The sequence below is a fragment of the Lissotriton helveticus genome, chromosome 3_1, assembly GCF_964261635.1.
Source record: "Lissotriton helveticus chromosome 3_1, aLisHel1.1, whole genome shotgun sequence".
NCBI lineage: Eukaryota > Metazoa > Chordata > Amphibia > Caudata > Salamandridae > Lissotriton > Lissotriton helveticus.
The window spans coordinates 1147518308-1147544943 of record NC_136061.1 but is presented as its reverse complement, the minus strand read 5'-3'; the positions used below and the strand labels follow the sequence as shown (position 1 = coordinate 1147544943).

General features: G+C 45.1%; 1 protein-coding gene across 3 annotated transcripts in view; it reads right to left on the bottom strand.

Moving 5' to 3' along the window:
* MMADHC (metabolism of cobalamin associated D) overlaps nucleotides 1-21861 on the bottom strand; it is an 86609-nt gene extending 64748 nt beyond the window's left edge. Inside the window, exons 1-5 of one of the 3 annotated variants that reach the window (XM_078681756.1) lie at nucleotides 21791-21861; nucleotides 19776-19817; nucleotides 19080-19224; nucleotides 15719-15936; nucleotides 6780-6888 (exon numbers count right to left, since the gene is read on the bottom strand). In XM_078681756.1, coding sequence (XP_078537882.1) covers nucleotides 6780-6888; nucleotides 15719-15936; nucleotides 19080-19224; nucleotides 19776-19784 — 481 coding nt within the window. In that variant the 5' untranslated portion in view covers nucleotides 19785-19817; nucleotides 21791-21861. Of the gene's footprint in view, nucleotides 1-6779; nucleotides 6889-15718; nucleotides 15937-19079; nucleotides 19225-19775; nucleotides 19818-21522; nucleotides 21545-21790 lie in introns of those variants that run through there. The other 2 variants (XM_078681758.1, XM_078681757.1) reach the window with 2 other exon arrangements.
* Between the last annotated feature and the right edge of the window lie 4775 nt (nucleotides 21862-26636).

Sequence of the window (26636 nt, the reverse complement as noted above, 5' to 3'; positions counted from 1 at the left end):
CCGGATTGTATACCCCATGTGGCCGGTTTTTTAAAAAGCTCATTGAAGTATCGAAAATGTTTGGACACCTAGAACTGAATAAGTAACCACCAGATTGAGGCTCTCCTTAATGTGCTATTTTAATATCAATGTACCTTGTATTATGTATTTTAATTGAAATCGTGAAATGTATCTTGCTCTATGAACTTTTATGGTTTTGTATCAGAAAACCGAATAAAGAATTTTTGAATTAAGTGATCACCCGAAATGCGGTGGTACAGAAGCAGCATGGCTGGAGGGGTAGTCTCGAAGGGGAGTGAGTAGCCCCTTCGGACTATTTGTAATTCCCACCTGTCCGAAGTGATGGTGCGCTAGTGTGGGAGGCGATGGCTGGGGTACTAAAGCGGGTCCATAAGGCTGCAGCACAAATTGTGCCACTCTAAGGGACCCCTCGCTAAGCACATGTAAGTCTGCCATTGCAGGCTGCGTATCTTGGGTGCTGACAAAAGTGAAAACACGATATGTCACACACCCATGTGTGCCATGTCACCTACCATTGTATATGATATATGTAAGTCACCCCTACATTAGGCCTGATATCCCTGTAGTAGGGTGCGTAATATTATATGTGAGAGCATATCTGCATGAGCAGATAAGCCCCAGTACTGGTCAGTTCTATTACTACCAGTGCAAGTGACCAGGGAAGCCATCTTAAACCATGAACTGGTGAAAACGAATTCCCTGGCTATAGGATGGCTTCACTGAAAATAGGGATGTTTGGTAACAGACATATCGTATTGGTAAACCCACCCTGATGCCAGGGTTGGATTTACCAATCATGCACCCAGAGGGCACCTTAAATGTGCCTCCTGAAAACATGCCAGCCTCTAATGGGCTTGCTGACTGGCCTCTGCCAGCCTGCCACCAAAGACACTGTTCTGACCTCCTAGGGTGAGAGCCGTTGCTCTCAGAAGGCCCAGAACAAAAGCCTGTCTGGGAAGAGAGTGTAACACCCCCTCCCACAGGATGATTTGCTGATTAGCCTCCTTGGGCTGGCGAGCTTCGAAGAAGTTGCTGCTTTTGGAATGAGAATCTGGCTCCCCTCATAGGAGTGGAAGTCACTCGCCCTGTCCAGAGCTCCCTTGGCACCTGGACAGGTTGGAAAATTAGTCAGGTAGGCATGCCAACTCCAGGCTAGTACCACCCCCAAGGTGGACAACTGCGAGTTGAACACGATTTTTCCAGAGGTAGCCATCTTTGTATTGGCTTTTTAAGGAATTCTGGGGCAGAGTTATGTCCACTTCCTAAAAGAAGTGATCATATAAGGGTCGTAGTGACCCCAAGGGTCAGCAGCCCATTGGCTACTACTCTAGTATTTAGGGGAGTCCCTGGCACCAGAGAAGCAGATCCTAACGACCAGAAGAGAGAGGACACCAAAGAGCTGCAGAAGAGGAGAGAAGAAGCAGCTGACCTGGTATCAACCCAGTCGGTCTGACTGCATCTCTCGTCAAAAACTGCGTCAAAGTTGACTAGTCTTGCAGCTGGGGCTCCTGAAACTTGGGTAAACTGACTGCCTTAAAAAAAAGACTCAAGATCTCCTGTGAACAGTGGACCTATTCAGCAAAAGCTCCAAAAGGTAGACTCGAAGGCCTCCGGATACGTCAAAACCGGACTCCTTAAGTCACCACTGCACACGTTGCCTCTGACTCGAGTTGAAATGGGCCACTGGTGTCAACAAGCTCCCCAAGCCCTCCAGAGCTGGAGTCTATCGTAGTTTCGCCCCTTCTGGACTCCCAGACGCAGTCTGCAGCCTCTGTGCGCATGCCCCCCCCCCCTCTACCACGACTGCTGCAGTAAGGACAAACCAGACACCTAAAGACATCTCTAAACTCATCATCCCTGGGCCTTGGAAAAGAGGGCCAACAGTGTCCCCATCTTCCTCCGTACGAGAGCATCGTGAGGCTCGAGTTGCCCTGCTGGTTCAGCCAGACTGGCCAGAGCCTACAGCCTCTTTCCTCAGTGACCGATCTTCAATGAAATACATTGAGCTATCGATGCTGATTTGCACCCTGCACCCAGCTGCCTCTGTGCCAGTGGTGATGAACTGTTTGTGCTGCCTTGGACCTTGCCCACCACTCACCTTAACACCTGGAGATTAGTCTTTTAAGTCGCTGTACTCTACCTGTTTGCAGAACTTGTTCTTCCTTCCATAGGATAACACTGCAGAACTCAGAAATTGCCATAAGTGCCAACATTTTAAAGTGAAAAGAATTGCTATTTAAAAACGTACTTACCTGAACGTTTTTTCTGATGCCTAAGCATATTTTAAAATACTTGCTATTTTTAAAGATTGGTGTGGCTCTCCTTCTTAAGTTGTGTGTGCCATTTATTAATCGTGGTCTGTATTTGCAAATGTTTTTGTTAGAAGTGGGATTTCTGGTTGGCTAGGGCATGCGCCTAAGCCAGGCAGAGACCACCACTCTAGTCAGGGCAAGGGAGTTACACACCAAAGATAACCCCAGCTCACCCCCTTGGTAGCTTGGCACGAGCAGTCCGGCTTATCCCAGAGTCCATGTGTAAAGCGTTTGCGCAACACACACACACACACACACTAGCCACACCACAAAAGAAACAGAAAACAAGGTTATATAAATAAAATAGCCTTTGTATTATCCGTAAACACATTAGAACATGATCACAAATGTACACTGTGCCACCTGGCACTAGGTTATACTTTACAGGGGATTATAAAAAGGACAGGGCCAATCAGGCCGCTGTCATCACCATTACAACAGGTAAGTAATAAAAACCACCAGAAACTACTGGTTCCGATTCCTTGCATATATCACATAAAGCATAATCATTAGGCATGAGCATTAGGCATAAACACATTATGCATCATTACATTTAGAAGTGTAACACAGTAATACTCCCTAGGTGCATACATCACCTTAGGGCCTTGCTCCCTCCCAGCACACCAGGTGCTCACCAGCCAACAGGCCTTCCCCGCAATGCCCTATGTCAACAAAAGTCACGGAGCTAAATGTGGCGAGGGTGCAACTCACCCTTGTTTCCCTGATACCAAAGAAGAAATGCCCCGTTGTTGCAGCTGCCCGCAACCTCGCAGAACAGCTGTGTGCACAATACTAGGCACCAACAGTGCCTCTCCAGCCCCACTCACCGGGACTTCTATTGTGGGGCAAAAAAAAAAAAAAAAAAAATCCCCCCCAAAAAAAAGGAATGCCACCACTGTTGCAGCTGCCCGCACCCTGGTGGTGCAGCTGTGAAGAATCAGCACCGGCGCCAATAGTGCCTAGGGAGCCCCTCCTTCCCGGGGCTCATCTTGGTGCAACTGCCGCCTCAAATAGGCACCCGCCCAGCCCCACTCTCCGGGGCTGTCCTAGCGGCAGATGCGAGAAGCAGGATGGAGGCGGTCACTGAGGGAACCTGCAAGGCTCCGGCCCTCCTCTCCTGGGACACTGAGCCCGCAAGGATCTTTCTCCACTTGTCGGCACGCGGGACTCTCCTCCTCAGCGTGGGGAGCCCCACCCTCTCCCAGGCACGAGCTTGGCTGACTTCCTGCCGCGAGGCTCCTTCTGGCAAAACCCAGGGGGGATCACCTCAGCACAGAGCGAAGTCTCCGTTGATCCCCTCTCACCTTCTCCCGCAGCAGTCTCTGGCATTACGTGGGGTTTCCACCAGCACAGGAGCCCCGCACACCTCCAGGCAGCAGGTTTGCCTGACTTCCTCCTCTGGCGCGGCACTTCACACTCGGCCACGCCCCAGGTCAGGCGCTCCTTGCCTGGCTTTCGGTTGGCGTTGGTGGCTCCTTCTCGCTGCGGTGCAACACGAGTCCCCTGCTTGGATTCTGCAGGAGGAAAATGGGACAAGTTCCCACAACGCGCTTTTGATCCACGGGCACAGAGCAAGGAGCACAGCAATGCCACAATGCTCTTGGTGGCCCCAGCTGCAGCCAGCCGGTCGGCCACCCAAAGATCGGACAACGCTCCTCTCAGGGCAAAGGGGAATAAATCCAGAAATGCCCATCACGCGCTCTTGGCACACGGGTACCAAAAGCAGAGGGGCAGGGCACAGGCAGGCAAGCACGTAGGGACCACCAGGAAGCAGCAGATGGGTCCCACGGTGGTTCCTCCTTGCCCAGCAGTCCTTCTAGTCCCAAACAGGTACATAGTAGCACAGCTCATGGGGTCACAGCCCCAATACTTACTGTCTCTGTTCTCCCCCTTCCACAGGGCTCTGCGAGTGCGAGTGGTCCAAACCAGTTCTGAGGGCACTCACACCTTTCTCTAAAGGTGCACCAGTGTCAGTGTAGACTTTGGCCTCAGACACACCACAGGGGGGCGGAGCCAGCCTTGTGGAAGGCAGGCACAGTCTCATTCAGACCCAGATGCTACTCCTCCCACCACTCCAAACGCAGATTGGCCTATTCAGCCTAGTGCTGCTTCACCCAGCCCCGGTCACTCCAGAGCCAGACATGCAATACACATCAGGCAGGCACAAAGACACATAGCACAAAATGCCCACTTTTAAAAGTACATTTCGAAAATAGTGATAATAAACCTGCAAACACCATTGCGCAACATTTATTACCACTATTCCAAACATACCAAACTTGACCACTCTACTCTCAGATCAGGAATTACCACTGAAGCACATATCAGGGAATCCCCGAAGCATTCCTATGAGAGGGCAGCCTCACAGTAGTGACAAACCAAAATGGCTGTTTGTCACTACCAGGACATGCCACACATTTAAGGCACATGTCCTACCTTTTACCTACAATGCACCCTGCCCATAGGGCTAGCTAGGGCCTCCCTTGGGGGTGACTGATGTGTAGTAAAAGGGGGGTCATAGACATGGCACCCATTTTATGTGCCACGTCACAGAGGCAGTAAACTGCATGCACAGGCCCTTCAATGGCAGAGGCCTGAGACCGGTTTGAAAGGCTTCCTTGCGGGGTGGTGCAATCAGCGCTGCAAGCCCACCCGTAGCATTTAATTTACTGGCCCTGGGTATCTGGGATACTACTTTACAAGGGACGGACTGGTAAATTAAATTAGCCAAACAGATGTAGACCAATCTTACCACGTTTTACCATAGAGAGCACATGCACTTTATACTAGACAGCAGTGATAAACTGCCCAGAGTCCTAAAACCACCAACACCAGGTCAGAAAAAAAACTAGGCGGAAGGCAAAAGGTTCAAGGATGACCTTGCAAAAAGGGCCAAGTCCAACAGTCTTGCACTCATCTGTGTTAAGCTTTAGGTTGCTCGCCCACACTACCTCTAATAGAGCATCTCAGGTTTGCACAGCAGGCCCCTGTCCACTCATAAGGGAGACCCCTGGACTCTTTACATGAAATATAAGATTTCTGATAGATCACAAAGAGATGGTTTCCTACACATGGCCAACAGGACTTATTGGGAATGCAGAGTTTTTCACAACAGTAAATCCACTGGGCATGCGGAAGCTTTCCAAACAAGCACTACTCATGTAAAAAAGGGAATACCTCTGTGCATGTGGAGACTGGCAAATACCTAGTGTGCAACTGGAGCCTCTGATACCAGTTGCTGAGCATTTGGAAGTTCATTATACAAGCTGATAGACATGTGGAGGATGGCGATATCTGATGTCGAGCATTTCAAAGTTGACCGTTTGGGTGAGGGCCATACATATATTGCGGATCACATGGATGCTGTTTATATGTTTTACTGTGGGGATGAATACACCCATCACAGGCTTGTAGAGGATGCAAATAACCTTTGCTGTGCATGTGGGAACGGACACATTTCTATCTACCTGAAAGCTGGTTGTATCAGTTCCTGTAAATTGCCCATACTCGCTCATAGGTATGATGAATGCAAATATCGGTTTTAGTTGACAAATAAAATGGAAAGAATACAAATCATGCCTCTAAAATTCTATTTAGTTAAATAACCATCTATAAAGTTATCTTTAGATCTCACCACAGTTTAATTAGTGGTACAAACACCCCGGTAACTTTTTTTTTTTATTCCAGTCAAGTTTGTGACCAATCAGGTTTACGGTTGCAAGGTGTTTGGTGGGGACGATCTGCATTTTCAAAGTTCCATTGGGGTAATCCCCAAGCCGCCAATGAAATGGCCGTCATTCCTTTGTAGTTTTGCCAGTGTACCCCACACATACACAATCTGACAATCAATATTTTTAAACAATCTTGGAGGAAATCTAGAACCCTTGGAAAGCAGTGTGTAAATCCATTATACCATTGCCAGGACTACTTGCCTGATATGCACCATAGGGTACTATGCTTAACAAAGACTCCTGGGAGATAAACCCCTCATCTATCCTTTGGAGTGGTCTTTAAAACCACATTGGTGCTAAGGCAATTCCCGCTGCATGCTGATATTCTCTAAATCCCATTGTTCATGACAAGGTCAGCTCGTCATTAGCACAGGATCAGTGCACTGCATGACGAGCTGACCTTGTCATGAGCATGGAAGGGGTTAAATATTTGCATGCTTTACTTAAGTGATTAGAATGGTGTAATTTAAATTGCTGTTTGTCACTATTTTACACAAATGTGAGAGTGAGAATGGGCAACTCATTTAAGACTTCTAAAAGTTATTTTCAAGTTTTCCGAATTTAAATGTTACACACCCAATGCTCTTTCATCAATCTGGTCAATCCACCCCTCACCCGCAAAACAATTTGTGAGGGCCAAGCAAAACATATTTTTAAACATTAAATGAAATTAACAGATTACATGTGGATGGCTTGGGTACAATTAAAAAGGTACCTTTTCGTAAGAGTTCCGGGCACGATTGTATTGCACATTCTACTTTTGCATTCTCAAAGTAAGCTGCAACACTGTTAATCCGCTGCTGTCTGACTGGGACATCACTACCCTAAAGAAAAATAAATAGGAATTTTGACTACAGGCACTTCAAGATATACATCACAGAGATCAGCTATATTTCACTAATCTTCATTCTCCAAAAGACAGAACATAAGGGCCTATTCCGTTCACAAACCGCACTTTGGAATACATTTTTAGTACTAAAATAGTGCTATATAAATGCAATTATAACACAATACTCATGTACTACAAAATGCTATTCACAAACTTAAGTGGAGCCCTAAGCTTCACCTATCATTTCTATTTGGTGCTCTCCTCTCCATTTACAAAGGTCTTAACTTTAAATAAGAAAATAAAAAATTAAACTAATATGTTAATACAATTTACTAAATATTAAATATAAATATGATAGGGAGGGGTTTTTAAATTATTGAAATAATGAATAGAAATGAAAATCAATATTTTTAAATATTTAGAGCCCAATTGTGGTGCCTTCGGAAACTGCTCCGACCCTTGGTTGGAGCCATTCCTATGCCATCGTAATCGGCTGTTCGGATTCCTTTCTGACCATTTTGATGGGGTCGTTCGGAAAGTAATCCAAACGGGGTTTCTGAATAGCCTCTCGACTGGCTCAAAGAGCACGTCTGCCATTCGGAAAGCCTCCAGTAATCCCTCAGGTGGCTCTTTCAGTCCGAGGGATTACAACGGCAGACTCAAACAACCTTTGGAAATCCGACTTTGAGGGCCCTCATGGGTACAAGGCCTCCGGATGGCAGCCTTGGGGGCACCTATGGGGCCCCCATGTTGATCCCTACACCTCATGGCAGGCACCTCAAGGTACCTGCCACGGGATACAGGGATGAAATGTACCTCAACTCTTTACAATGAGAGCATGCATTCGGTTCAGAATGCATGCTCCCACAGTAAAGAATAGGAACGCAACCAAACGGTCTTCGGTCGCATCCTAATAGCTGGGTTATGACCAACGACAGGAGGTCGTTCGAACCCAGTTCCCAAAGATGTTGGACGGACTCCGGTCCGGTCGACAACGTAAGGGGACCCTTCTTTTGATGAGTGGTACTATAAAAAAATGGTTCTGGGTTATTAACCATTTGAAGTAAAATTTACATTTCTATTTTACATTAAAATAAGCACAATTTTTTTTTAATAATTTAACTTTATTATTTTTCTCTATAGTTTAACATAGTGATATCTAAGTCCTGGTGGCAGATATCTCTGGCTATGTGTGCAAAGTTATTAGTTTGAGGGGGTACAGGCAACTTAGTCTGCATCTAGTTTTAAAAAAAAATTGCACTTGGAAACAGTGAATAGTAAAAAATAAATGTAATGTTATCACCAGGAGCAACAGTAAGTTCACGCATGAATAAACCGACATTTGTAAATTTTACTTTGTGAACAGGGCGTGGAGTGTGCGCATATATTACAAGCAACATAAACCAATGTAACTACCATAAGATTTTTCTTTTCATTTTTTTCCAATTAACAGCATAACAAAACACGATTGCCAGCAAAAAACACAATGCCAAAACAATTTCCCAAAACTGCTGCATTAAATATAGAAAAGATAGAGCGACAACATCAAAAGATGCATTGGTCATTTTTTTGTAGGTGTTTGGAACGAATGCAAAATTAACAGGCAGGAGTCAGAGTATGGCTATACATGATCTTGGCTTCATTAATATTTCGTGAGAAATACCAAGGAGAGGCGCTAATCTTTGTACTCAATGGCTCTTAAGGTAATTACGAGGCTGGAATGGAACAGATCTTGGAATATGATCACAGGCATCGGTAGTCCCTACTATCATCGGAGGGTACTATCAGAGCATTCTTCTTCAACTGGGTCTTGCAGATGGGGTAGGGGTAGGAAAATGGCCAAGGTGCCCTCGGGGAGATTTAAAACAGAAGCATTACATTGCACCCAGTTTCAGAAATACATTTGTGGGGCTAATATCTTAACAAGCATGATAGAACTGACCACCAGAGGCAGCCACACATCTATACTTGGTAAATGATGCTCAGATAAAATTGCAAAGACTGAACTGAAATAAAATTAAAAGGAGGATTACACAACGAAATTCTTTGAACAGCAATGGGGGAGAATTGGCATGCAGGTTAGAAACGCGACTTCTAATACTTGGTTTAAAGTGGCACAATTTAAAATAATGTCCCGATTCTACATGACATCAATAATACCATATAGGAGTGTCTACAACAGGAACCATGGGTGCCCTAAAATCAATCAGATGGGGCTACTTTGTGTCACCTCGTTTGGGATGGTCTTAGAATAGAGACACATGTTGTGGTTATTGAAGTTCTTGCTGAAATACAATAAGGAAGTGTTAAAAAAAAGGGAGGGTCCGAAAAATAAAATACTGAAACAAGTGAAAAAAAAAATATCTATCTATATCTCAGGAGAATAAAAAGTTAGAGTTTCGTAATATGAGTGTTTACGCAAGGCCACTTTAAGATGCATACATATTCAAAAAGGGCAATGCTTGTTTTGAATTAGCCAAGTTATTTTTGTACCTGAAAAGAAACTCTCTCAACCTTTGCCATTACCGTCACTGCACGGATTTAAGTATCAATAAATGGAATTAAATTACACAGTGGTTTATCAAAATATATATATATTTTTAACTATAGCTACAAGATTGCCGCAGGGTAGGAGCTCGGAATTCGAGCTCCCAGCTGGGGGTCATAAACAATCTGAAAATCCCACCGACCCCCCACATCCACAAAACCAAAAGAATCAGGACTCATCAGAACCGATCAGGAGAAGAACCGGGGTGACAGCGAGCCTGTATTCGGAGTGAGCTCAGTGCCCGATGCATCTAGGACGGCTCTCGCTCCTGTCTGCGGGCTTTGTCGTGACGGTGCCCGCCAAACGACCCCTGGACAGCACTGATCTGGACCTGCGGTGAGTTGCGAGGCAGACGGTGGGCCACACCTGGGCACAGGTTGCTGGGAGCCTGGTTCGGAGTGCATTTCTCCGCCGGTTCTCCCTAGAATGCCGTCCCGATAGAGGGACGACTGACTTACCCCAAAATGGCTACTCCCGCTGCACTCGCAGCTCTCCCCACAGCTCATAATAAGCCCCGCCACGCACCGGAACACCTAGAGGAGAAAATCCAGACTTCCTCCCACTATGCCCAGACCGTAGGAGTCCTTTGATTGAAGACACTGGCTATTGGACCTACGAGGAGCACCGTCTCGTAAGTTGAGACTGCCTGACCCGAAGATGGCCGGCTCGGTCCCTCCACCCCTGTGATTCTGTCTCCCTTGAGACCTCTTAACCAGACGCGGATTGCACCTTACTCTCAATATCTTCAACGTCAAACAACTCACCCTCATCTCACGGCCAGTCGGTACGCATCCAGGAAAGTTCACCACTCTATTGCTTGATTGGCTGGACCCAGTGATGGCTGCCACCCGGTAACTTATGACCACTCGAAGTTACGAGAGTGACCCGGGCCATCCATATGAAGGGGGCCTCCTCCCAGACCACGGACACACCCTCCCTTGCACCACAGGGCTTTACTCATCTTTACTAATCTTAAGAACGTCGACCTGGCTCAACAATCTCTGTCCCAACGTTTAGACCTGATCTCATGATGGCCGCCCTCCCACTTTCCTCTGGGCTATAGAGAATCATGGGGGCAGACTGAATTTCTAACTCTCATGGACTCGTCCCCCCTGCCGGATTTCAAGTTGGCCACCTCAGTGAGACCCTTCGAGATACTCTTTCCTCCCCAGGTCTAAAATCATTGGCCTTCGTTCGGACCTCGACCAGCTCTCAATCGACCATACTCCCGCTCACCCACCAAGGCCTTTACTCTGAGAACTTTCCATTGACAGCTAAGACCAAGCCATTTTGACTGATGCCCAGTGGAGCTACTTCACGAGCTAAAGGGGAGATGGGTTATGGATTCCCTCTTTGATCATCACCTACCCAGACAGTCTTTGAGCAAACCCTCCTGCGTCACTGCCGACCTTATCTCCCTCCTCCCCCTACCCCTCTCTGCTCTACTCCTTTCCACTTTCCAGGTACTGACCTTTGCCCTCACCTGTCCTGGCCCTTAGTCCCCACCCTGTTTATCTGTGAATTTTCCCCCATCAATTGAGACCTAGCTATTTTGTCTGATGGATCTACCTGGTTTATCTAAAGGGGAGACGGGCCCAATCAATCAATCATAGTACTTATAAACCGCACTACTTACCCATGAGGGTCCCAAGGCGATGTGGGTGGGGGTGGGGGGTGCTGCTACGGCTCGAAGAGCCAGGTCTCGAGGTGTCTTCTGAAGATGAGCAGGTCCTGGGTCAGTCATAGGTGGGTGGGGAGGGTGTTCCAGGTCTTGGCGGCGAGGAATGAGAAGGACCTGCCGCCGAAGGTTGTACTTTGGATGCGGGGGACAGCGGCGAGGGAGAGGCTGGCAGAGCGGAGCTGTCGGGTGGGGGTGTAGAAGCCGAGTCGGCCGTTGAGGTAGACTGGTCCGGTAATGTGGAGGGCTTTGTGTGCGTGGGTGAGTAGCTTGAAGTGATCCTCTTTTCGACGGGAAGCCAGTGTAGGTTCTTCAGGTGGGGGTGCTGTGGTGAGGGACGTTGAGGATCAGTCGGGCAGATGAGTTTTGAATGCGTTGCAATCGTCGTAAGTGTTTGGCCGGGATACCTGCGTAGAGTGCGTTGCCGTAGTCCAGCCTGCTGCTGACGAGGGCCTGGGTTACCGTTTTTATTGTTTCGGTGGGGATCCACTTGTAGATTCTGCCGAGCGTGTTGTAGCAGGCAGAGGAGACGGCGTTGACCTGCTTCGACATGGAGTGGGAGGAGTCGAGGAGGATTCCCGGGTTGCGTGTGTGGCCGGTGGGTGTCGGTGCTGTTCCCAGCACGGTTGGCCGCCATGAGTTATCCCAGGCTGAAGGAGTGGATCAAGAGGATGAGGACCTCCGTTTGTCTGAGTTCAGCTTCAGTCGGCTGTTCTTCATCCATTCGGTGACGGCCCTCATTCCCTTGTGGTGGTTGGTTTTAGCGGTGGGCGGGTCTATGGTGAGGGAGAGGATCAGCTGGGTGTCGTCGGCGTATATGATGTTGAGATTGTGCTGTCGAGCGACGTGGGCGAGGGGGGCCATGTAGACGTTGAACAGTGTCGGGCTGAGGGATGAGCCCTGGGGTACACCGCAGATTATGTCTGTGGCTTTGGAGCGTAAGGGGGGAGGCAGACGCTCTGGGTTCTGCCAGAGAGGAAGGAGGTGGTCCAGTCCAGGGCCTTCTCTTGGATTCCGACTTCTTGGAGGCGTATCTTTAGTGTGCAGTTTCAGACCGTGTCCAAGGCGGCCGACAGGTCCAAGAGGATGAGGGCTGATGTTTCACCGTGGTCTAGTTGGATTCGGATGTCGTCCGTGGTGGCAATGAGGGCTGTCTCGGTGCTGTGGTATCTTCGGAATCCGGACTGGAATGAGTCAAGGATGTTGTTGTCCTCGAGGTAGCAGGTCAGTTGCGTGTTGACTACTTTCTCTATGACCTTCGCCGGAAACGGGAGCAGGGAGATGGGCCGGAAGTTCTTGAGGTTTGCCTTTCGTTTCTTGAGAAGGGCGTAGATCTCGACGTGCTTCCAGCTTTCCGAGAATATGGCTGTCTCGAGGGAGATGTTGATTACTTTCCGTAGTTGGGGTGCGACGGCTGCATCTGCTTTGTTGAGTATGTGGTGTGGGCAGGGGTCTGATGGAGATCCTGAGTGGATGGAGTTCATGATCTTGCGTGTTTTGTCGTCGTTGACGTTGGCCCAGGCGGTTGGTGCGGGGGTTGTTCGCACGGTTGGAGGAGTCTGGCTTTGTTGCGGCGGTTGTGGTGTTGACGCTGTCATGGATGTCAGCGATCTTGTGGTGGAAGAAGACGGCCAGCGAGTCGCACAGTTCTTGCGAGGGAGGTATGTCGGTGTTAGAGCTGGGGTTGGAGAGTTCCTTCACGATGCTGAAGAGCTCTTTGCTGTCGTGGGCGTTGTTGTCCAGGTAGTTTTTGAAGGATGATCTCTTGGCTCATCTGAGGAGGTTGTGATGTCCTTTTGTCTCTCCTGTCGTCTCTTCCCACACCCTCTCTCTATTTATGTCACGCCTTCTCTCAATGTATTGCTTATATTTTACATAATGTGTAATTGTTATCATTTTCGGTTACATTGTGGAAACTAATGTAAAGCGCTCCGATACCTTCAGGTCTAGCCAGGGCTATATAAAACTCTTTAAATAAACAAACAAAAACAACAAAAAGATAAATAGATAGACGACATGGCTCTGAAACACACATTTACATAAGACTAATAGATTGCTGTCCTCTCACGAAACATTGAGTGAAAACACCGCAGGTTCAATCTAGACATTCTTGGAAACAAACTGAGTTGTAGCTCTGGAATTACTGGCTTACTTATCATAAGTTTGCTATTTTGGGGCCTTTACTGCTGACATGTTCCACCAGCTCTGAGCAGGAGGAAAATGCCATAAGACTTGCATAAGCTTTTATAAGTTTTCTTTTCGCCCTCAGTAAAACGGATACTCCCAGATTCGTGTACATCATAACACTAAGTTTTTGGAAAAAACATGTTTCTGAGATGTCATGGCTCTGACACACGTGTCAATGGATTCTTGTTCTCATGTAACACATTGAGTAAAAACACAGTAGGTTCAATCTAGACCCACTTGGATACAAAAGGTATTTATTACATAACATCATTTGGGCTTAATAATATTTGGAGACTCTAACATGCTTTTATGGGACTCTAGAGCAGAGGTCTTCAAAATGTGGCTCTTTTTGGAACAGAATTACTTCATTATTTTGCCAGTTTTCCACATGCTAACAATGTCTGGGCAAAGGTTTCTCCTCATTAGTCCAGTTTATCACCCAAAGACAGCAATATGCAACAGAAAGGTGATTAGATAAACTTTGCGATGGGCCTTAGCCTGTGCTGCAGGACGCATTGTTGCAGGTTTATTATCTCTGTATCCGCTTGAGCTAGAATCATTTTTTTGGGTTAAAATCTGCAGATTATACAGCAGATGGTTGATTATGCAGCAAATCCATAATTATGTAGGCTGCTCAAAATTATTTCGTTTTTAAGCTATAACAAGTGTTTTCAAAGAATATCTTTTAGTAATAGGTAATACACTGTACCTAGTGCGAAATGTTTTATAAGCCCATTAAGAGAAGGCTTGTCAAAACTTAATACCCTTAGGTAAACTCTCAAAAAGAATCAATCTGTATCACAATGAAGATTCTAGTGACTCCATAAACTAAACCCTGTACTCGTTTCGAGCAGCCTTTGCATATGGTGATTAACCAATTGCACACATTTACCTTTCTTTCAGATAGCAAGTACCCCGTTGAGAATGCCCGTTTCTGGTTTAGTTCCCTAGCCATGGATAATATCCAAGAGATGACCCAGAGGAGAGGGTGCTATGTGGGCGGGGGGGCTAACCATTTCATTTACAAACAGACAGACACAGCTTCCTCGTGGAGATGGCTCCAGAGGAAGGAAGAGATTTATTTTTAAATGGCCATCACTGGCATCAGTGTGACAAGTGCAGTGACAATGGGGCCATGCTATGAGAGGCCACTGCACCCAAATTATGTCTGTGCTACTAGCAAAGATATGGGTGGAAATGCTATTTCGCTGTTGGGCCATAATGCTAACTGACCCTTGCTGTAAAGGGCAGAGGTCCAAAGCAACAGAGGCTAAGCTATGTGCTTCCTCCCCTTTTCAAGAGGGAGCCAGCTTTGGTACTCAGGCCTAGAAGTGATGGCCAGTGGCACGGGTAGAGGAGTAGGTATCATTTGTGCAGCAGATGCAGTGTCACAGGGGTCCAGGCGTGTGAGGCACCTTCTAAACCCCAATTAGTAGGTTTTAATATCCTTCCTTGCTTACTTTAGGACACAGTGCACCACTGCTGTGCCAGTGTTGCTTTGTGCTTTGGACCAGCGGCCCAAGAGAGGAAAATTTAAGCAGGGGGGAGACCTCTTATCTTAAGTCTCAGAGAGATGGCAGAGCGGAGAATGGGGCATGATGGAGGCCAATGTCTTCAACAAGGTCTAGAGTAGACTGCCCTCTTTGTCAGTCAGTTGCTCTCATTACTAAAGCAGGTGCAATGGCACCAGGGCCATGAGTTTGAGAGGCCCACCACATAACAATTATGACTGCCTTATTTTATAAAAGAGGATTGGAGGCTCATTTTCCTGGTTAGCATTAGGATTGAGTGCGCCCTTGCTGCTAAGTGCTGGGCAACATGTGGAATATCATTTCATTCCATTCCGAAAGACAGAAAATCTGTTTCAAGATTGGAGTGATGGTCAGGCATGGAGGGAAAGGGAAGAAAGAGGCACAGGACACACAGTTTGCGACTCAGAGCTGCGGCTATCATTAGCACAACCAGTGCAGTTGCATAGGGTTCCAAAGTGCGAGGGGCTCACGACACCCAAAGTCTAGATATTAGTGCTTTTGCTTAATATATTCTTGCTCTTTTGTAAGTCTCATATTTGCTGTGGATTGGAGCTACATAAAAAGTACCCTGAAATTATACTCCTGCTCCCTGCATTTAGCCGTGACCCTTCCACTCTCCCAAGTACTGCCATGAAGTTTTTTGAGGGGGGGGCGGGGGGGAAGACTTAAAAATATTTAGCTTATGGGGAGGCTCACAGCAAAAAAGTTTGAAGACCTCTGCATGTATGGTTTCAATTTCATTGCAAGTTTAAAAAACAGGACACAACTTTCATAATTATCACATGAAACAGAGGGTAAAGTGGCAGCAAAAACTCTGGTGGTTGGACAATGCATAACATCATTATTGCAAAGCATCTTTCACAAATAAGGGCTTTCTTACCTGAAACTCATTTACATACTGTGCCATTATAAACTCATGGCGTTCACTTGCTGCAGGCTCCGTTAAAATATCAGGCAAACATTTATGACCTTGTCTTCTTTTCTGCGAGGCAGTGCCATTCACATGCGAGTCAAAACCAACATTACCAGGAAGCTGAAATCTCTGATCTTGTGGACCGAATGGGCCCATAACCTCATCTGGCCAAACTGTTCTTGGACCTAAAAAAAACAAAAGTTTGACTGGTATACCACTTTGAAACCACATTTTTTCCACACAAAATTGCCCAATGAAAAAGTTATTCTTTGCAATTATAACGATAATGTTCCTATCGACCTTATTGGAAATACACATTAACTTAGAACATCACATGTGAAAGTATATCTAGTTGACAGATTCAAAGACTGAGCTATCTACACTACAATTATCCTTACTTGATTAACAAAGGAGAAGAAAACCGTGCATCAGCTCTGGTAAGAACATCTAGGTGAAAAAAGGTTAAATCTAACCTCACAAAATTGCATTTCCTTACTGTAGAAATGAGAGGGAGGTTCAATTTACAGGAGGTTTCCTTTCTTCTTCTCCAATATTAGTTAAGGCAATTCATATCTTCCACACGAAGCAAGCTCGTAAGTTAAGAAAATACTGGATACACAATGAATAATCCTGCTTGTTATTAGTCAGTCAGCAAAGATCTGTATTTAGCATTTTTCATGTACATGTACATCAGTAAAATCGTTCTGCATGACTATTACAGGTATGATTTCCACCTCATAACTTCAGTCAGCAGTACAATATCTCAACACCTCCTACCAAACCACTTTCAACTTCAGTCGAATTGTCAGTATCTCACTGATATTTTAGGCATAGGTTTCCCCATTTCTTTTTAATGGATGAAATGAAAGTGCCATATATCCTGGGTCTCCCATCACCTGGGTCTCCCATCACCTAACAGCCCCTCACATTTAAGAAATAACTATGCTGTACAAGTGTAGTCAGCAAGCAAGTAGGGAACCACCACTTGTTCTGCCACGACAAGGACTATCTGGAAAATACAGTAGGGTTTATGCTAACAGTACCCAACAAGTAATGAGGTTTAAAGATATGTGTTCCGATTATTAAGAGCAGTCGGATATCAAGTAGCAACATAATTAATGAAAACTCCCGACTCTTGTGTTATTATGAGTCAGCTGTATATAGGGCTAAAATAGTGAGGCCAGAATGAACAATTCTGAGCTGTACTTCCCCCTAAATCCGGGCATTACAAGTTGAAGCCCTGAAACGTGGAATTATTGGCTTATTTACACGTAGCTGCTATTTTTGAGTCCTTTAATGCTGACATTATCCACCTGCTCTGAGTAAGAGGAAAAAGGCCGAAGGTATGCATATGCTTTTATAACAGTATATTTTCACACCCAGTAAAACAGGTACTCTCAGATTTGTTAACAGACCACTAAGAGTTTGCCATGGTAGTGTCCTCCCTTGTGGATACTTTCTTACGGAATCATAATGAGGGACTCCGTAGCATTCAGTACTGCAAGTGTGATCTTTACAGAAATCAGTGCTGCTACTTTAACTATAAACGACACAGTATAGAATAATTGTAAGAGTATTATCAATCTAGTTTGGAAAAGAAAATTTGAGAGGACAAAATATTTTGACTTCGAACCTGGAAAGAACTCGCAACAATTTTGCACATTCTTTTAAATAGAACACAGAACTTGAAACAAACATGAGCGAATAAGCATACTCTAATTATTCGTATATAATGCAAGATAATATTTCGCTCTCCATTAGAAAGTTAATCTTCTAGTCTAAGTCTGCCATTACGTGTCAAGCAGCAAATTTTCTGCCCTTCATTCTGACTAAACAGTAACTGCCAAGGCCCTGGCCTTGAGCCACAGACTTCAGACACACAGCAGTGGCTTGTCCATAGTCCCTTATCACGTATTTTCTCCTGATATGGTTCTGTCAGTATCCGTTGTAGGCTGAACGGGTCATTTGTATACAATATTCTTTATCTTTAAGTGAATAGAGGGAAGTCAATAGAGACCTTCTCACCAGCTACTTTGACACATTACAAGATGTATCCAATGTAATTTGATCACATTTCTTTACATTTTTGATTGGATACGTCAGTACTTACAGAATAGTGTCCCATTTAATTCAACTTAGAAAAAAATAGCTTCTATGTTTCCACTAGAATTACTTGCATAGCTAACTGAAGGATATGTAGCGACAATTTATTTGTGTAAAGATAGAGCAAACATCTGCACTTTGTCAGTCAACCATGGCTTTTTTTATGGCAGGCCAATTCTCTAAGTACCTGCATATTTTACATTTTGTATTGTTTTAATCAACAGGAGTGAAAATGTTAAATAAAACACTCAGCTGAGTAATCTAGACATTCTAGTTTCAATAATAAAATGAATAACACTTGTTTTTGAGTTTGTATTACATAAAAATCAATATCTTTTCAACTAGATAACTGGACTGTAACTGATTCAGTATAACCGCGACAAATGATGGATGGAATGCTGAATGATTCAAACATATTCCCCTAGTCAAGAGATCTGGGTTAAATCCATTGTTCTTTTGCCCACTACGCCAACCCAGTTTGGACCCAGCCATATGCAAATCAGTCATGGGAACAGTCCAGACCGAACTGCCAACCCAGGTCCTCCCTGGACCGGAAACAAACATCCCGGGACCGTTTTCAGGGTATCTTACCCTTCATCAGCCAGGCTAGCTTGAATCCAGTGGCACAGTGAGCAAGGGACCCACATCTGGGCATACCCATCCCACTTAGGGCGAAAAGTGTGACTGCAACAAATGATGGACGGAATGCTGAATGATTCAAACACTCTCCCCCAGTCAAGAGATCTGTGTTAAATCCATCGTTCTTTTGCCCACTACGCCACCCCAGTTTGGACCCAGCCATCCGTCCATCATTTGTTTGCGTAGCACTTTTCGCCCTAAGTGTGATGGGATTGTCCGGACGTGGGTCCCTTGCTCACTGTGTTCCCAAGTCATTGGGAACTCTTGACAAAAGAACTGGACAACGCTTCATTCGATTTGTATAACTTGCTTTAACTACAACAACCTCTGCCACGATAATTGTGATATCCCTGTCTGCTGAAGATTTCACCATTGTTTTTTTGATGGCAGGACAGTACTCTAGATACCTGAATATTTTACATTAAACATTTTGTATTGTTTTGATAGACAAGAGCACAAACGTTAAATAACACACTTAGCTGTGTAATATAAATGTTCTAGTTTCAATAATAAAACAAACGATACACTCACTGTTTTTGAGTTTGTATTATATAAAGAAGCCAATATCTTTTCAAAAGTCGCTTACTTATATCAGGAGGAACGGTTACAACACGGGGCTCATCTGAGCCCGAAGAGCCTGCTGTAGAAAATGAACGGGTAGTTCCTAGTTTTTTAACAAGGGAGTAGACCCCTGGGAGGTAGGTCACCAGCCTGGCTCTATTACAGAGCACCTAGAAAAGAGAAGAAAGTGGACATAGATGGTTTGTCGTAGATAATATTTTCTAAAACAAGCACTGGCAAAACCAATGTCTTATTTTTAGGGGTTTTTTGTAGTGCATGTTGAGAAGTAAACACTACAGGCACGCATAGGGAACATACACAGAGGTGCATCCCAGCATTACAGGTACACATATGAAATACTCAAAGAATCACAAATCCTCACACAGCCAACCATATCAGTAAACATGAGAACACACACAATATCTTCAAATTGTATTTCAAAACAAAGAAGCTAACATAATGTCTTTAATACTATTCAGTCAACACAAAAAAAGTAAGTAATGCATAACGTCCTTATAAAATGAATGAGATAGTTAAAGGAATTAGTTTCCATGCTCGCCTAGCATCATTTGACTGGCAATGCCTTTTCCTATTGGAAAACTGCCTACTGGAAGTATTCTAAACTAAAACATGTACATACATTCATATGCATGCAAGAACAAACCTAAAATATCGGGGAATAACAGTGCTTGTCCACGAAGCTACTTTTAAATTTACTCACACAGGCCATCCTCAGGGGCTACTTCTTGTGAAACCCAGTATTCTGAAACAAAGAAGAAAACTGTTTTATTAAAGAATATAATGCATTTTATACGCTCTGGCTAGAAAAATCAGGAATCCGCTACTTGCAACGTGTAAAAGAAGGTTCAGCGAGGCAATCATAAGGAGGAACTAGATAAGACAGGCGCCCTTTGTATATTTTCTGTAAAATGTACAAGTACAAATAACTATTGTTACTGTAGTTTGGTTTTGTGATGTCGGTGCTGTACTGTAAGCACAATTGTCCAGGAACAGACGTATTTTAAAATTAAGGTATTCAAATTTGGAAAATGTATTTTACCCATCCGGTCATGTTAGCTGTACTAAATTTAGTTTGCTTATGTGGTATTCGAAATTAAATAGTCTAGAAGTGGTGGTCCTGGCGCAATTGGAGTGTTTATTAGACAGTTGCTGTTTGATACTTGCCAAGGCTGATTTTACCTTCAATCTTGAAAAAAAGCATCACTTAGAAGATTATCCTACGTTTGTGGCAACAGTGGCGACGAGGAAATGGACCCAGTACGGATGTTTTCGAAGACTAGACCAGATTATTTAATTGTGGGGCAACATTAATTTCAAATAATTGTCTTTATTTGTGAAGCGGCTTAACTGCGAGTAGTGTGCAGATTGTACCTGCATTACGGATGTTTTCGAAGACCAGACCAGATTATTTAATTGTGGGGCAGCATTAATTTCAAAGAACTTTCTTCATTTGTTATGCGGCTCAACTGCGAGTAGTGTGTAGATTGTACCTACATTACAGTACACGTGTATACTGATTAGGATTTTACATGAAATATTGAAACCCAGGGGCGGCTGGTGACATTTGAAAGTGGTGAGGGCGTAAAAGTTGGGAGTTCCTATGGCGAGCGAGCGTTGGGAGCGAGGCCGACCATCTTAATAGGCACATGGAACTTAAGCCTCCGGTAGTTGCTTCTCTTCCCCTCAAAGCTCCTAACAGCTTCCAGGCAGCATCCATGGAGACCCCTGTGCATCCAGCGAGCATGTTTGTGCCCCAGTGTGGTGTGTTCCTGTACCACAGACAGCTCATGAGGAGTCAGAAACAAGTCATAAAGCAACTACTGTGCCACAGAGTTCCCTGGGTGCCTAATGTTGTAACTGTGCCCAGGGTAGATGCTATAGAAATAAGTTCCACAGGAACACTGTACAGGACAACACCAATTACCTCCAGAACTAAGCTTTACAGAGTTCCGGTGCACAAATTGTTTTTTTTAAACTATATTCTCCCTTAATGTATGTATGTTCACTGTATATCACACTCTAAACGTATTTTGCAGGAGCTAAAGGGGCTGCGATAATAAACAGTGCCTTCTAAAAGTTTACAACTTGTTAGACAGACTAGTAGACAAAGACCTGACACCGAACAAACACCGCCAGTGAAGGCCACGGAAACATGAAAACACGCACGGGCAGATACCTTAGGACTGCCTTGTTTCTGCTTTACAATAAACACGAAGGAGGTGTCACTTGTCAGGTTTCGTGAAGTCCGAGGCCTACATTGCTTTTGCGTAAACATTATTTAATACATCTGATGGTAATGCTCACGGGAGCTCGACCTGAACAATATATATCCCGGCACGTCACAGTTTGGGCCAAGGCACTCAGGACAACCCAAAGCCCCTCGCACGGGCAGCCAATGGATCGGAGCCACGGTGTTATAGAGGGACGGTATAATGGCCCGCACTTACCGCAGCTAACCCGATCTGAACCATGCGACACAACCAGCCCTGCAGTAACTCTGAACTGGGTGAAGCCGCACAGCGGGGTGGACAAATAAGCATAGCTGGCCATTGAATGAACTGTTGTGTGCCTGTTCGAGTGTGAGGAGGGGAATCAGGAACTCGTGTCCCGTAGCACCTGCCAGTCGCGGCACGCAGGGGGGGGGTCGTGGGCGGGGTCCCACTATCATGTCAATTAGCGAGATTAGCGATAACATTGCAGTTTAGCAACACTCACCTTGTCAACTGATTGTCACCATCTTGGATATGTAGAGATGTGTACAACTGGTACGCGGATTGGCTAGAACCTATCCTTTATCTTCAACGTGATTGGAGGAATGTATGAAATACTTATGGCTATTGGTTGAGTATATCGTATTTGGGATTGGAAGTTGAAATGTTTCTTGCAATTGGTCCAACGGAAGCTGGAGAGGAAAAATACGTCAGTGACTATTTTATTATGTTAATTTATTATTGTATTTCTCCTGAAAGAGATAAGAGGTCGGTTGTTAGTATTTTTTTTATGTAAGGTTGTTAGTTTCATAGCCTGAAAACGGCGACTCCTTTTAATTTGTTAATTTTATGTTATTAACGAAACAGAGCTTCCGACTTTGGAGCCAGGGAACCAGGTTCGATCCTCAGTGTCGGCTCAGCTTCTTGTGATTCTTGGCAAATCGCTTCATCTCCCCGTGCCTACCAACCAATGACAATTGGCGTAGCCAATAAATTGGTCGCGCCTTTCGGACCTTAGAAGTGTTTAGCTATGCAGCACATTATGTGGGTGCTGTGCCAGCAGGGATTGAAGAGTTATACAATTACAACACACTGGGCCATGCAGTGTGACTCAGGAATACATGCTTCCCTCAGGAAACATTTATGAACACATTCCATGGCTTTCTGCACAGACATAAAAAGATAAGTGCTTCCATGCAAGTGAACAGCACAATAACATTCTGTGTGAGACTGCATCACCACAGTATAGACCCTCCAGGATTTCGCGATTTAATCGGCACTTTTGGAAAAATGCTGCGATTTTTACAAAAGTGCCCGCGAAATCGGAAGGTGATGTCTGCCTGCCTGAGTTCAGACTTAGATTGGTAAAGGTCAGTATATAATCTGAATTGGTTGCATTAGGACACGATTGCTGTCAGTTAATAGTTTGCTATTAATAAGGTCCATCAAGAAATTCTGTGCTGTTTGGTAATCACACTCATCAATTAATCATGCATTAAATTAATATAATAAATTATGGACATAATGGTGCTTCAATTAGCAGCCCTGCCAAGTGTCACGCATCAAGCGTGACGCTATTGCATTTCAGTGCTGGTGTCCGCATCACCGCACAAAATGCATTTGTCACGCATATTTAGGGACCCCCCTGATTGCCCAGCCCCAGGCATGCTGTAACAAGAAGCCTTGGAAGCTGCAATAGCGAGCTCACTGTGGTAAGGAAAGCGTGCATGTGTCTGACGATGTCAGCAACTTATGGTGAACGGGAGTGCAGCACAGCCGGGTGAATCAACACAGCACATCCAAGATGTATTTTGCAGCTCATCATTGTTGTTTTTATGAAGGCCGCTACCCTGTACTGCCCCTTTCGCTGCAAGGCAGAGGCCATTCGGGAGGCGGGCGGCAGGTTACATTTTCCTCTGGGTGTCCCACTGCGTGTCTCAGCAGCTATGGTAAATACGACCCCGGCCGCAGTGATTCAATGGCCCAGGGAGGCAGGGAGTCTCGATGCAGCAACAGTTGATAAGAGAGCCAGACAGTGGAGTGTAACATCTGACCTGATCACGTGACTACTTGTGGAAGCCGAAGGCCCCCAAACACTTCGATTTCGCGCCTGTAAAAGACCAGTACAGGGTTGTGCCGTCACAGGTGCCGGGCCGCCCTTCAAAGTGGCGCCATGAGGATTGTGCTGACCGTTGTTAGTGCACCAGGCTCACAGGTGGTCCGTAGGAAGATTTACTGCCGCTGCGGAGGACGACACAGAATGGTGCAAGAGGGACCCCTTTATCTTTGCTGTGTCTCTCCTTGCCCGAAGAAATGATTTCAATGCAGTAAGCTCTTTTATTTAGGGGGTTCGCCGGTGCTGTGGAGGTCTCTCTGGCTGGCACAGATAGCAGCCGGTGAACAGCACGCAAAAATGAAGTGCCACTACCGGCCAGCCAGGTAGAACAAAGCACTTCTATGCGAAGACAAGTGCTGCTTGGCAGTCTCCAGCGACGTCTGTTCAGGCACTCTTTAACTGCCGTCTGCTGTTGCAACTTGTGCCCCCTTGGCCCCGTGCCCAGCCAACCGAAGAGTTCAGGCCCAAGACGAAACCAAGCGATGAAGCGCTCAGTGTGGAGCATTATCCACAGCACCTGTTTACCAGCAGCAGTCAGGTTAGTCATTCATTCATTTTCGGGTCTACAGACTACTGTACTGTCAAGTCGATCTCTGCAGCATTTGCTTATTAATACTAGATCGCAATGCCAGTTACTGCACCCCATTCATTTCAGACTGAGTCTGGCAGTTTATTTCTTCACACACAGGACACATTGTATTTAAGTTGTAACTGCGATAAATCGTCAGGCAATTTCCAGCGCAGAATAGCTGTAACCAGAAAGTAACAGAAGTTTTTTTGTTTTTTTTTGGCAGAGTTTTATATAGCGCTAACTTGACCCAAATCGGGTATCAGAGCGCTTTACATAGCACCAGTTACGTTACATGAGGGGACACATTAATTTTTTGGTTAGGCACATATTGTCACACTGTGCGGACATCATGTTGCATACCACATCTCTTGATACATCTAGGTATCTAAACACAGCTTTTAGAGACATAATATTGGTTTTCTTTGCCTAGACCCACAGTTACTCTTGTTTATTTGTACATATTGTCAGCAGCCACGGCACAGTGATGGTTTTGGCAGTATGGCTGCAATTCTTGCCATACTGCAGGCATCCAATGCCTAATGGTGGTCCTCCTTGATATATTATATATATTTATATATGTGTGTGTTTGCCTCGTCTTCATTATTTGATTTTGCACCCGAAAAAGTGTCACTCACAGTCATTGAAATGTCACTCATAATTACACTAAAATTATGACAATGTCACACGTAGCAATCTGAAACCTTGGCAGCTATGAATTAGATCTCCTTTTGTTTGGTTGTACTCATCAACATTTACAGTAATAAATTAAAGACAAGGTGAAACTCTTAACTGCTCGCGTACAAACATAAGCTTACAGCATACCTAGAAACACACATCATGACTAACTGTGCCTGAAAACGTACCTAAAATTGAAGGCTGCGTTTTGCATTTAGTGCTATTTAATGTTTACACAATGGTATTTCGGGACATGGTGTACAAATTGTTGTTTCATGACAAATGCAAATAAAAAGGCCATATCTTAAAGATTTGAGTCTGGAGCAAGACATTTTTTTACCCCCATTGCATTCTTATATAAAAGGTTGGTCTGTACTCCAAACCAAGGGAGCATCAAAAAGGCTAAATTGTAAGCAAACATTGGCACGGTCAATAGGTCTTGCCTTGTAAAATAAGGCATAGAGCTACTGGCTTAACCAATTCTTATGTATTTTGGTAAAGTTTATTTCCAAAACCTCTTCAAGATGGCTGTCCCTGCATACGCCTGAGTATGGATGCACTGGCAGACATCTTGAAATCATTCCAAGATGGCTGCCGTTTGTGAGTAGGCATACACACGCTCTGACAGATATCTTTGAATGATGCATGCTCTTATTAAATGTTAATTTTCGAAGTAGCCTCCTCGCTGCCCATTTCTGACCTTACCTGAAGAAATTCCTTAACCCGCCAACAGTATTTCTGAGGTCAAACGTCACACTTAATAAAGTGAGAGAGACAGTTTTAATTCCAACTGAAGCAAATCATGCAGGGGGGCTGGGAGCCGTTCTACATCTAAACGCAGGAATGAACTAGAATGCATGTATTTATCTGTGAATATGCATAAGATAGGCTTTGAAATTTGTTTTTTGGTTGGCAGGCACGTGTAAACGTTTGCAAAGAATGTAGAATGCTTTCCCCACCTCCCCAAGTATACTTGAGATTGCTATGTGCCACTCGGAACAGTGCACTATCATAGCAAATGTACTGGAAGAGCGTATAGTCACCACCTTGGAGGCCTCTTGTCATCGTTTGCAAAGAATGTAGAATGCTTCCCCACCTCCCCAAGTATACTTGAGATTGCTATGTGCCACTCGGAACAGTGCACTATCATAGCAAATGTACTGGAAGAGCGTATAGTCACCACCTTGGAGGCCTCTTGCCATCATTGACAAATACCTATGTTTATTAGTGGCACACATTTGATTGACCTCGGAAGGTTGAGACCTACAATCTTGAGGTCAACCCAAATTACTGTAGTAGAATTCATTAGCCCATCAAGCCTTCAGATCCGTCCATGACATTGGTTACCTCTCAACTTTTCTATACCTCTCAACTTTTTGAGTTTCCACTGAGGGTAGCACTGAGTGTTTATGGCTAGAGAATTCATGGAAGTCAATAGAGGTGAAATATTCATGCCACAAAACCTACCTTGTTGTGTCAAGAAGGGCGGAGGTAGCAAAACGGGCGCGAGCCCATGGGGGTGCAATGATCTTCGAAGACAAACCGTAACAGATCAGTAAACCCTGCAAGCCGGAATCACAAAGGTCGCACTGCAAGGGTGGTCAGGGGGCCTCTCGCCGCATACCAGGGCCCCTGGTCCCACACCAAAGGAGGCACTGACTGTCACTGCCCTGGGTCCTCTCACCACACAACAGTGCCTTTGGACCCACCACAAAGGGGGCACTGACTCTCACTGCCCGGGGGCCTCTCCCTGCACTACAGAGTGAAACCAGAACATCTGGATAAAACCATGGCTTCCATGCTGACATTGTGTGATCTTAGGCAAAAATGTAATTTCACTAAGGTAGGTTCTGGAATACCATTTCTCATGGGATGCTACTAGCCCAACTTTTATGGGCTTCTCAGAACCTATACTAAAGCAAATGGAGGATTGCATTTCCAAGGGATAACAGCCTTCACCTATGGCAGTGGTTCCCAAACTGTGCGCCG